Raw genomic sequence first — 12,905 nt, forward strand, 5'->3', positions numbered from 1 at the left:
TCTATCTGTCTATCTATCTATCTATCTATCTATCTATCTATCTATCTATCTATCTATCTATCTATCTATCTATCTATCTATCTGTCTATCTATCCAATGTTTGTGTTCGTTTTTATTTCACCGATCTTCGTTTGTCCGGCTGCAGCCGACATTTGTCTTTACATCAAACCTTTTTAGATTTTGTTATCGACCAAAAATAGCCCTATACTCTTTTCCTCTCGCCCTCCTCCCCCCAGTTTCTCCCCACCTTCCCTCCATCATCATCCCCAACACCACCCCCGGCTCCACCACCTCCTCCTCCACCCCCAACCCCGTCATCGCCATCAAATCACTTGTGTTTTTACTACGACCGAGCTCGGCGCTTTCATTCATAAGGTGCTTTTGGCTTCACCTGCCTCCCTCCAGCCTTGCCCTGCCTCCCCTTCTCCCCCTTTTTGCCCAAAAATTCATGCACGGCTCTGTGTCGTCCTGGCCGCGTAATATTTCGGGGAGGGGGAGAAATAGACAAAAAGATAGAGAAGAAAACGACAGACTGATTGATATATAAATGTATTAGCTGTTACCCCTGCGTCCTGTGCCATATTCTGCCTGCTTTATTTCCCCTCTTGTAACCACAGTCCTTCACGGTGAATTCTCAGATTATTCCCATGTAAAAATTACAACGAAAATGGGCGTGGTCAAAGTGCATCCGCTGACAGATGTTATGGCTGTGGACGTGTGGTGTGGAGAGATGGAGATAAGATGGCTTGATAGGCACTTGTTCTGGAAAAATCGTTGTGTTTTTTTGTTTCTATTTTTCTTCTTTCTTTTGTGTGAGTGTGTGTGTTTTCGTATGGAAATGTGCGCAATTCTGTCTCGTCAATCCGCGGGATTAAGATGACCAAAACAAACGCGGCGGCTGGATTTTAATTCCACGCTTTTATGAGGGAGTTGAAAAAAAAAAAATTCCATCCCTCTCCCATGTTCAAGCGGTGGATATTTTGTCTTATTCCCTCCACCTACTCCTCCTCCTTCCCCTCTTCTCTCGTTCTCCTCTCTTCCTATTTTCTCCTCTGCTCAAAGATTCTTAGATTCGCATGGAAAAACCGGAGTTTAGGAGAGAAAAGCCCTCTAACGCCCACTCTTCCAATCAAATCCTCTCTCCAAATAAATTCTTCCAATCCAAAGGTTTACAGTAAATTTCCCTAATTTATGAATAATGGCACTTCCCTGCTTTCTCAATTTGTCTGCCATCACTCCTCATATTTAATATGACAGTCAAACCGCAAAAGACCAGATTACATATTAGTCTGGGCCACATTCATAAAATAAACCATAACACATTCCCTAATAAAATCCTGCTTCCCCTGTAGAAAGACACCTTTCGGGCTCATAAAGGCAACAAAGCTGTTTATGGCGCAAATTATAAGGAGCCACTTATTCATCTAACGAAAGTGACGAGCTTATAGTTACGTCGGGTTAAAAAAAAGTGCAATTTTAAAGGAATTAATTCTGTGTTTATTTTCAAATGCATTCGCAGATGGTTATTTTCTGCAGCGTCTTTGTTATGATTTTTTTTCTAAACGTGCGTTTTATTTTATTTTCAAAATGCCTATTTTATGTTCACGTAGCTGTATTTTTATTTTTATTATTATTATTATTATTATTATTAACAACATTTTTTTCCTATCTGTGGAGACGTGGGATTATGGTGTGGGCGTGGGCGTGTTGGGTGGAGGAGGAGGGATGAGCGGAGGCGGTTTAGGAGGGGTCTGTGGGGTGGCACGACACACTTTGTATGTATGAAGGTTTTTTTATAGCACTTTTCTGCAATGTACGTCAGCGGATCACTCCATAAATGGGGCTGCGTGCGCTTGTGTGCGGGCGTGCGTCCGTGTGCACCCGCGCCTGCGTGCGTGCGCAGGGGCGTGCGTTATCTTTACCGAGAATCTCCCTCCTCTCTCTCTCTCTCTCTCTCTCCCTTCGCTGTCTCTCTGTCTCTCTGCACTCAGCTCTGCAGAGTTGGGGTGGGCGTCAATAACAAACCTGATGGTAGGTTTTTCTCCGCAAAAATCAGATGAAATTCTTTCGGTAGGCCCTTTTTTATTTGATAGAGAGGAGAATAATAATAAATACTTTCGGCACAAAATCATATACTGTTGATATGTGTACTATCTACTAGATTTTTGTGTTTTCTGATTTTTTTTATTTATTATTTCACAACGTACTCGTTGGCCTTTGTGTGTGTCTGCCCGTTTGCGATCATTTCTTGTGCACTTTTTGGACGGAAGGGATTTTTTTTTATTTGACTTTAAATATCATGTATTTGCTGTGTGTCTTTTTTAAAAAAAAAATAAATGTCCGTTTGGATTTTGCTGGCCCACTTTTGGCACATGCGTTCATTCATTAATGTGTCTCCATTTATCCGAGCTCACACGTCTGATGACGTAAATTATAAATAGGCTGTTGATTATTTTTGGGGTGGCGGAAATCGAGACTGGCGGCTGAATGGACGTCACGATATATTTAGAGCAAAATTAATCATCTCCATCATTATGGGAATGTGAGCCATACGTCGCCAGCCGCCGGCTCTGCGTCGACTTGAGTCGCCATCAGCATCATCCTCATCTACTTCATCGCCAACACCTTCATCCAATTAACAGGCTTGTTTAAACAAGTTCTGGCAGGAGGCGAAGCCTTTTCCTCTCCCAAACATTTAATTATCAGTTATTCGTCACAGTGTGACTCTGTGACTGTGTGACTGTGGATTTAGAAAGTGACAAAGCCCACGATATGAGTTATTAATAAACAAGTGACAGTGGATGTAGTTGATCTGGCTGTTAGAGGAGGTTGGGTTTTTTTTTTTTTAACATTTGCGGACCACTGCGGGATTACGACGCTTCATGATGCGTTGTACGTGAGGATGCGAGCGTTACTTACGCAAACATACACGCACATACAGAGAAAGAGGGGGGCGAGGGGGGAGGGGGAGGCAGGTTATAAATTATAAGTTGTATGTGTTTGTTTTATGAATGACAACATCCGATTTGCGTTGCGCATGTGGAACTTTGTTTGGCTAAATCAGATCAGGGATGTCTGTGAGATGTTGTTGTACTATGCACTCTTCATTTTTTTTCTTTTCCCTAAGTGATGAAATGCGCTATTCGCTCGTTATGAGGCACGTCGGACTGGTGTGTGTTCATTCATTAGCAATTAATAACCGTGCAAAGGTTATTGGTGCTGTTCTAATATTGAATTGTGAAGTAGGGAGGGAGGGCATGTGGTGGAGGGCAGGGAGAAGGGGGTGTGAGTCAAGGGAGCAGATAGGCAAACAGAGTGAAAGGCAGACAGACAGACAGGGTGATGGTTTGTTCTTAGTCTGTGTCACTTCATAGGAATCAATCTAAGGAGCACGTGTTTGCAGACTGCTCATCTGTGATTCAAGGTAAAAAGAAAATGCTAATGACATCACAGGAGCAGGATGGCATTAGCTCCTCACGCCGTCATGTGACTATAAAAAAAGCTGCCCTCATCCACCACTCTAGATTTTCTCAACTCTCCTCTGCTCTGTTTGACGTCACCACACCTCGTACAACATGTTTCCTCAGCTGACGCGTTTTCTGCTCCAGTAGAAATCCAATGTCCCTTTCATCCAAATCCCCACATCACCGCCCCGCGTCCCCCGGTGAAAATGACATTTCTGCAAATGTCATTTAAGCCGTCTTACATGTTTTCTCTTTCAGACATAAGGAAGGCATAACTCCACTTGTTAAGCCAGGCTTTTGTCAGTGGGAAGCTGTCAGCACTGTGTTGCATCTGGCAAAAGAAGACCTGAAATGTTACACAAGTGTGTCGTGCTCTCGGCTCCTGCAAGCTCGAACAGCCTTTTCCGCTAAACAAACAGGCACAAAGATAGTGAGCGGCCAAGATGTGAACACTCTTCTCCAGCTGATGCTGTGAATCAGGTGTGTAGACTTGGACGAGGTGATTGAAACCTGTAAAAAAAAAAAATTGCCACATTACAGGCAAAGACAAAAGGGTTTCAACCCAACACCTCAGAAGTCATTGTCACTGGCGCCATATTGGGAAATCTTAAACCTAAAGAAATCGTACACCTCAGTTCCGATGACATAGTCCTCAAGCAGCGTTCAGGTGGACTGTAGCCAGTGAAGCCGGTGCTGCCGTGCCTCCTTTTTGACCCTGAAGACCCCAAAAACTCCTCAGTACGCTCCTTCTGCCCACTCCTTTTACTGGCTTCATTCATAATTTTGGTCCCTCCAGCCTCACACGCATGCCAGCCAAGACTCCTCTTGATGCAGCTCCTTCAGCTGTGCTGTGTTTGCAAAAATGAGAGACCATGTTGTTGTTTTTGCTCTTCTAATGAGATGCCAAGTGATTTATTTATGAATTACTTGTTTGGAACAGCCCCCTTGTGCGGCGTGCGTTTTTATCCTCTTTGGAGTCATGTCGCTCAGTGATTGCTGATGCAACTCTTTGTCATCCAGAGTTGCCCTCACCTCCTGTGAGCCTTCAGGGAGGGCTATATCTATCTTGGCATGTCCCCGGGTGTTTTGGAGGTGGGTGTGACTCATTAAGCAGGTGTGTGCATCCACTCCATACTGTTACATGCCAAACAAGAGCTCTCCGGCTCACAAGCTCGTGCAGGGAAGAATCATTATGGCAATATAACAATCACATCACAATAAATCTTTGCACTGGACCCAGGCCAGGTTACAGGGATAATGAGCCGTTGTTTCCCCCATTATGCTCACCCCTGTGTTCATCAGAGGCGGAGTTTCCAAACCTTTTGCTCTCCCAATGAACGGTTATGGCTTCCCTGATGTGTTTATTTGAATCTCGCCTGAGAAACTTTCCCCGTTTGTGCCTGATGAACCAACAAGAAGTGGTTTTAGTTTTATGTGGAACCTCTCCGTATTCCATTTAAACGTCTTCAGCTGACATTCGATAATACGAGTTCGGCCATGATTGTGTATTTCAATAACCTGAGAAAGCTGGTTTGTGTGTGCTGCCAAAGACTTGAGGGCTGTCTTCCATCTGTGGTGAACACGGTTCTTCTTCAAAGCAAAGATATGCGGACTTGTTTCCAAGAAGGTCACATATTTCTCGGGCTCGGGTGACTGTTGGCATCCAAATGTTTGGACAGACTGATAAAACAGCATAATTGTAAACATCCTCTGGGCCGATCTGTACACCAAGACGACAGCCATTAGTTGGAACAACCAAAATCTAAAGAGAACACGTGAGATACAAAAATAGTTTTTCTTCAAGATAAGTATGATATCAGTTGAGTCATTTCTTCACGCGTTTCTAAATGCGATGCTTTTTTTCCACACATGGACCACTTCTGCTCGAAGGCGTGCATCACGACTTGCTGGTTTAGAGACGTTACGCTCAGCCGTCACAAATATGTGCCACCTTTTTGGCTCCGGTGATCAGAACACGGAAGAGGATGGACTTGGCTTATGTTTGATCACCAGGCGTTGTGGTGTATGTGCGGGCAGCACGGTATATGCGGACAAACAAAAGAGCACACAGCAATGCGCACTGAGGGCGCAGTAATAGTTCCGCCTACGGGCTGTTTAAACTGGAGTTCGGTGGCGGCCAGTCAGCCAGTGATAGGTCACATGTTGCAGCGTCATTGTGTAGTAAAGTTACTGTAGTTGCGAGAGGCTCCTCATTTCGGCTCCGGAGTGTTCTCTCCCTCTCTCTCTCTCTCTCTCTCTCTCTCTCCTTCTATTGCTCCCTCATCCAGTGGTGCTGTGTGTGCCGCTGTGGCGTTTCAGCATGCGACAACTTCAGTTTCAGGCGATCTCCACTGGAGCCGTGCAGCCATGGGAGTGCATTACCTCAGCCATGCAATTTCCACCATCAATAATTTAATCTATTTGCTCCAAAAGCAGAAGAGAGAGATATCCTGAAGCTTGTTGGTGGTTCCGAGAGAGGGAAAATATCGCTTAAAGTCCAATTTACTCAGGGAGTTGTCCAACTCATCCCAGATGACACCCCTGTCCTGTTGAATGGTCTGTTTTACGACTGGACAGTGAAAGGTATGTGTGTAGTTTCATTATTATTATTATTATTATTATTATTATTATTATTATTATTATTATTATTATTATTATTATTATTATTACGCAGTGTGTACGCGTGCGTGTGTGTATGTGTGTCAAAAGTACCGCGATCAAGTCCGGTTATCCTGCGCCGCAGCGAGAGGGGATATGCGTAACTTTATCCTCCCGTTCATTAATAAAAAACGGAGTTATTATGTTGATTGGGTTTCCAGTGGAGAGCACAGGCTCAGCAGATGTAATCTCCACAGAAAGACACACAGAGAGAGAGAGAGAGAGAGAGAGAGACGCACACACACACACACACACACGTCGTTTCATCCCGACTATAGAACAGTCAGAGTAAATTGACTGGTTGTTAAATTTTCCCCTACTTTATTGGACAGGATCCATCGTGCGTCTGCGTCAGCGACGGCCGTGGGTTTGACGGCAACTTTTTACGCACATAAACAGCTCCACTAAACTCTGTGTTTCTGGTTGCCTGCCCGCATTTTTGCTCATTTGACCTCAACACCCTCCTCCACTATGGCTGTGACCACACACAAACCTACACACGGTTTCTATAGTGTTGTTTTGGAGCGGAATAGAGTTCAGGGTGGAAGAAAGAGAGAGGGGGGAACGGGAGAGAGGGAGAGAGAACGAGAGGGAGAAACTTTGATGAACTCATTAAGACTTTATAGGAAACCCGAGACCTAAACTCCCAGCAGCTTGGTCGGCCAACATACACGGAGTATAGAGTCGACTTCTGGGTGTTGTGTTGTGTGTTCTGTGACTGAATAACCCCAGACCACACTGGACAGAATGAGCACGGATTAAAACCATAGTCTGGTTTATGGCGGTGGTGCATGGGAACCAAATGTGTGCCGGCGTCTGAGAAAGCCCTAATGTGAGAATATCTTGTCCAAGATCTAACTGAGACGGATGATGGTCTTCACAAAAAATGTGAACTGGGGCCAAAATTCTTCTCTGGGTTGTGACTAAATACCATGAGTGAAGTTTATGTCACATTCACAATCACGCACAGTCTGGAATCAATCTGTATATCTATCTGTCTGTTTATCTGTCTGTCTGTCTGTCTGTCTGTAGGCGTGAGGATGGAGAGAAAAAGATATTGCAGGGAGAAAGTCTACATCATTTCATGGTCTCATGCGCCACCTAGTGTACAATATATAGTACTGCAGCGCTGTTGATTTGAACCTGTAGGTTACTTGGCTTTTAAAAGTTAGATTTCATATTAAGGTTTAAATGATTCGCCGTTGTAGTTAAAGAATGCCATTCACCTGTCAAACCTGATCTTCAACAAAACAGGAAAAGGTTTTCACTCTGTCTCTTGTTGACTCATCCATAATGGTCGCCTCCAAACAGTAGAAATAAATGCACCGGTAAAATATTTATTATTCGTTTTTTGCCCTTTCAAAGGGATACAGATTCATTTAACTTCACGCAGTTTCTATTTGAGATGGCACACAGTATAAAATTCCAATTCGTCAAGACTGTCAACATTGAGCTTTGAGCATTAAGGGTCTTACATTAAAGTGAATTTATACGGTTTATTCTGTCTGGTTTCCACTGATGCACACACAGTGGGAGGGATGTAGCGGTTTATTTGTTTAACATAAATCACTCAGCGGTTGTGTGAATACTGGGCTTTTTGTGGCACTGTCTGTGGTTGACCTAGAGGCCAGGTATAATCCCTAAGTAATGCTCATCTATTACCAAACCTGCTCTAAAACGTCAGCATCAGATTGAAAACAGATCTCCAAGAAGCAAGCTTCCACATGTGTCAGCCATTACTGCAGACAAAATGCCCTTCTTTCAAATAGCGCTGCACTGTGGCACAAACGTGCCGAAGGAAAAAAAAAGAAAAAAAGTTTGATATCATGTGTGGGGGGGTTTTTAAATCGCCATTGGAGAGCTATACGTGGCGAACATGACAAAACATGTTGCTAGGTGAATAGCCGATGCCGACACAGTTCTTTAGGAACTATACAAAAACAGATGCCCACCAGGGAGCGGTGGTGAAGGCAGAGAACAAATGTTGTTATCGGTCACACGTTTGTATTTGAAAGTCGCCACACATTTCCTTCGTTCACCTCTCCTCCTTGATGTTTATGTTCTGCTTGTAACGGTTCCGAAGACGTTGGGCAGGCTGTTGGTGAAAATGAAGCCATAAAGTGTGCTGACATGTGCAGTGAGACCGGGGAACATTACTGACTGTGTAATAATACCAGTCATGCCAGTCCTTTCATGCTTTAGAGAAACTTTTCAGCGTCTGTCAAAGGGAGCATTTATCACTTTAATCCCCACCTGGCACAAAGAATAAGTGCAAGGGTAAGTTACATATCCCTGTCATACAATCGTGCTCGCGGTGCAGATGAACAGGTGGTCATCTGGAGATGTCAAAGCCAAGTGCTTAACCACACACTCACCTGCTCCCATTGTTCTGGGTGTGTTGTTGTGCATAAAGGCCTGTTTGAAAAGCAGTTATTGCATGCTTTATTCCCCTGCTCTCCATGTCATCATCTGGGTGCTCATCACAGGGGAGATTTATGCTTTTGATCAGACCAGAGTTGTCGTATCACATTCAGATTGCTCCATAGGTGTGAGGTGTTGTAGTTTCACGTAAGACGCGTATATTTTTCATAACACAAACAGTGACTGGCCAAAAGCTGCAAAAATGGGATTGTGTTCCAGAAATTCCTGCGTCTGAATTTCCTCGCTGTCTTTATTATGTACGCCCATTACGTTAACACACAGGCTGTTTTTTTTATTAACTGTTAAACCCAGCCGCGCACGTAAGATGTTCCGCCCCTGGATGTTTAAAAGCAGAGCAACACAATCAGTTGTCACATTTACCCCCTAGAACACATAAGCCAGCGCTCCTTCTCTTGTCCCAAAGCAATTAAATGATTCGTTTGCTTTATCACATTTTAACAGGATGTTGATTGAGAGCATAAGCCATATTGATTGTCCTGATGGAAACAGGAAATCACATAGATAGAAATAAAATCATTTGTTGTTCCCGGTGTGAGGATACCCGGGGGATTGGTATACAATTGCACACTGTTGAATGGCATTACCCCCAGCAACCTCCTTCTCTCCATCCTCTCCCCTATGGAGACCTGGAAGAGACGTCATCTGTGGTTGTTATGCTGCGAAATGACGCCGGCACTCTCTCCGCCCCCTGCTACTGCAATATTACCCCTGTGGTCTCTTACGGAAGATGCAGCAATCTTCGTCTGCACCATTTCCAGCATGAAGTTTGACGCCTAACAGTAATCAGCTCTCTGCCGTCATTTCCCCCATGTGGAAGTGGAACCATTTGAGCTTGATGCTGATAATAATATCAGCCTAAATGCATCCTACACATAAAGCTCGTGACTGGCCTCCATCCCGTAAACCTACATGATTTTCTGTGCCGGGAAGCCTCACAGAATATTTTTGTTGTTGGAACCGAAACACCAGCCCCCACTGTGGTGTCAACGGTCATGGTTTCCTTCTGTACACGACTGACTATAATAATAATTATAACAATAATAAATAATAATAAAAGATATAGTTTAGATTTGTACTTTATTGAGGGCTTGGTGCACATTGTTGTTTTACCCTCAGCTCTCTGCAATCACACACACACACACACACACATAAAAGCCCTCCCCCTAACACATACACTCACACACTCTGGAGGAGCGCGTCACAGAGCTTGGAGAATGAGTGGCTCATTAAGAAGAAGGATGTGATATTTTGAATAGAGCCTGTGAGACTCCAAGCACGTCTATTTTTAGATGAGATACCTCTATGGCAGTCACCGCGGTGTTGGTTAATTGCAGCCACGGCCCTAGATACCAATTAAGAATGAAACAAATGCTTTTAAGGTGGGGTTTTGCTCCTCCCTACTGTAAAGGTCCACATGTCCATCCTGAGTGGGGGAGTGTGTTTGCAGGGTGTGTTTCTTCCTGTATCAGGTTGGGACATGCAGAGTGCAGTTAAAGCCTGTGTCCAGCTATTTTTAAATGAGCCCCTGTGGCAAGCAAGAGCTAGATTTTTTTCTCACCATGGATGCTTTTATATCTCTGGCTGCTGGCTGCCTACCTGTTTACTGACTGCTGTGAATTTGAGACCTCCTCAAAGGTAAGAGATGCATACGAGGTGACGATTCCCCAGTTAAAGATGTATGTGCAGTGTCTCGGCTACACCTGGCTTCGACCCCCACCCCACCCCCCAGCCAGTGCTTTGCTTGTAGTGTGAGCTGCTGTTCACAGCCTTGAGGCTGGTACTTTACAGTGCGAGGAGCACAGCATGACGCATCTCTCTGCCTTTCACTTCTCCCGTGACATCCTGTTAGTTCATCCCCGTGGTGCTCTCGCCATCCACCTGCCAAAAAACAAACAGTGTCCCTCAACAAACTCCTGCCTCCCATTCATGAGTATGAACCGATTCAAGAGCACAGGCTGTGCCGCCGCAGCGCCGGTGTTTGTCAGGGGCTGAAACAAACAGCACAGTTCCCACTAAGGCAGTCGGTGAGTGCATGTGAGTTACTAATGGAGGTTTAGCAGGGGTTTACAGTCAAAACACAGTAGAGGAGCTGATCAAACAAAACAAAACAAACAGAAAAATGTCCTCGTGTAAACCAAGAACATCTGTCAGCACACGGCTCACTCCCCACGTCTGGAATTCCAACTTATTCATTCTGTACAGACAAACTATTCTCGTATTTCTTGTTCAAATACAAATGTTGAGTAAAATACAAACCTGTGTGTATTATAAATGATTGAAAATGTTAAAGAAATCCACACGTTAGCTCCACCTTTCCAGGCAGACAGTGATGAATAGAGGAATGGTCCATTTGACCGTAATAAACCAGCACATTCTCCTGTTTCTGCAGAAACGAATGGCAGCTTTGCAGGTTAACACACGAGTAGAAAACAGACTTGTAAATAACAGCAGGTCCGTAAGCGTATGTAGCAGCGTCTATTTGTGTGGTTTATCTTTTGTAATAAACAGCCTCTCTGATACTCTGCACAGCTTTTGTGTCTCTACTGCCAACAAATAAAAATCTAAGCCAGACCTCACATAGACACAGAATGATTACTGTTTGCAAACAGTGGAGACACCGTGCCAATGATAGTTGAATAAAAATATTTACTGATATATTTCTAGCTCTGAGCTCGCCTTGTTTTTCTTGGGTTTTTTTTTTTTTTTTTTTTCAAAAAAGGTCGAAAATAAACAAAGGGGCTTCTGTGATCCATTAATGATCAAACAAAATTTCAAATAAAAGCATTTTGACTAATTCCCTAAATCTTGTTTCCCCCCCACCCCCCTTTTCTTCCTCTGTTGTTTGTTCTCTTTGTCCCCCCCTCCAGTTCCACCAGGTTAGAAGAGTGATGACCATCCTGTTCCTTACTATGGTTATTTCATACTTCAGTTGCATGAGAGCTGTGCCCCTGAGAGACGCCCCGGGCATGCGGGGCCATCGGACGGAAGGCTACTTGGGCGCTGCTGCTGCGACAGCCGCCCGAGGCCATGGGACTCCACAGAGTGGTGGTGGGCCAGGCCAGCGTGGGGAACTGCCCTCACTCACAGACACATTTGAGCAAGTGATAGAAGAGCTGCTGGAGGTGGAGGGAGAGGCGGCACAGCTGGGACAGGGGGCTGATAAGAGCCAGGGAGGTGGGGGCCCGTCCTCTGTGGTCACCGCAGAGAACAAGGATGTCAACCTGTACGACTCGCGGGTGATGATCAGCAACCAAGTGCCTTTGGAGCCGCCCTTGCTCTTTCTGCTGGAGGAATACAAAAACTATCTGGACGCCGCTAACATGTCCATGAGGGTGCGGCGACACTCCGATCCCTCACGACGTGGAGAGCTCAGTGTGTGTGACAGTATTAGCCAGTGGGTGACAGCTGTGGATAAAAAGACGGCAATAGACATGTCTGGGCAGACAGTTACCGTCATGGAAAAGGTCCCTGTCCCCAATGGCCAACTGAAGCAATACTTTTATGAGACCAAATGCAACCCCATGGGGTACACAAAGGACGGCTGCAGAGGAATAGACAAGCGGCATTACAATTCCCAATGCAGGACAACCCAGTCCTATGTGCGAGCGCTTACCATGGATAGCAAAAAGAAGATTGGCTGGCGGTTTATAAGGATAGACACTTCATGTGTATGCACATTGACCATTAAAAGAGGGAGATAGTGTATAAAATGTATAGATTTTATTGAAGAGTTTAAAAAAGAGAATAAAGAGAAAATATCTATTTGTATATATACATAACAGGGTAAATTATTCCGTCAAATGAAAATTTTATGGACTGCATGTAAAAAAAAGATGAAGTTTATACAGTAAAGGTGATACTACAGTCTATTTATTGAACATATTCATGACCTTGTAAACAATTAAAAAAAATCTGATCAGTCATTTGCGCCCAGTTTAAATTACTGTATCACATTCCTCAATACATTGTGAATTGTTTAATGTTGCCAAGAATTATCAAGAAAGTGGAGGAGGGGCGAGGCGGGGGGGCAAGGCAAGGAAAGAAAGGGAGAGGACAGTTTCATCTTCAAAGGCTTGCATGCTGCTTCAATTGTGATTTGAGAATTCCTCCAAATAACCAAAAAAAAGGATACATTGCTGACCAAAAAAAAAACAGGAAAAAAAAATCAGTTTACATTTGCAGCAGAAAACTATTTTCCTCTCAAGTGATTTATCTGTTTACTGTTCTAAACTTCTCAAGGTAATGTTGAAATTACAATGTCAAGGTGCTGTTGTCAAAGCTTTGCTGTTTATTTTTTTATCCCCACCAGAGGAAGAATATATATATATAAAAAAGGAGTCA

The 12,905-nt window shown here is 44.1% G+C and overlaps 1 protein-coding gene across 6 annotated transcripts in view; it reads left to right on the forward strand.

Annotated features, from left to right (window-relative positions):
• The window catches only part of bdnf (brain-derived neurotrophic factor), a 15,277-nt gene extending 2,700 nt beyond the window's left edge, over window positions 1-12,577 (forward strand). For 4 of the 6 annotated variants that reach the window (XM_008310005.3, XM_017032306.1, XM_017032312.2 and 1 more), the window contains exon 2: window positions 11,432-12,577. In XM_008310005.3, the coding sequence (XP_008308227.1) occupies window positions 11,453-12,265 (813 nt within the window). In that variant the 5' untranslated portion in view covers window positions 11,432-11,452 and the 3' untranslated portion in view covers window positions 12,266-12,577. Of the gene's footprint in view, window positions 1-1,971; window positions 2,032-5,366; window positions 6,048-11,431 lie in introns of those variants that run through there. The other 2 variants (XM_017032307.1, XM_017032308.2) reach the window with 2 other exon arrangements.
• The last annotated feature ends 328 nt before the right edge of the window (window positions 12,578-12,905 follow it).

Source organism: Cynoglossus semilaevis, chromosome 5 (genome assembly GCF_000523025.1).
Source record: "Cynoglossus semilaevis isolate Cse_v1.0 chromosome 5, Cse_v1.0, whole genome shotgun sequence".
NCBI classification, from domain to species: Eukaryota; Metazoa; Chordata; class Actinopteri; order Pleuronectiformes; family Cynoglossidae; genus Cynoglossus; species Cynoglossus semilaevis.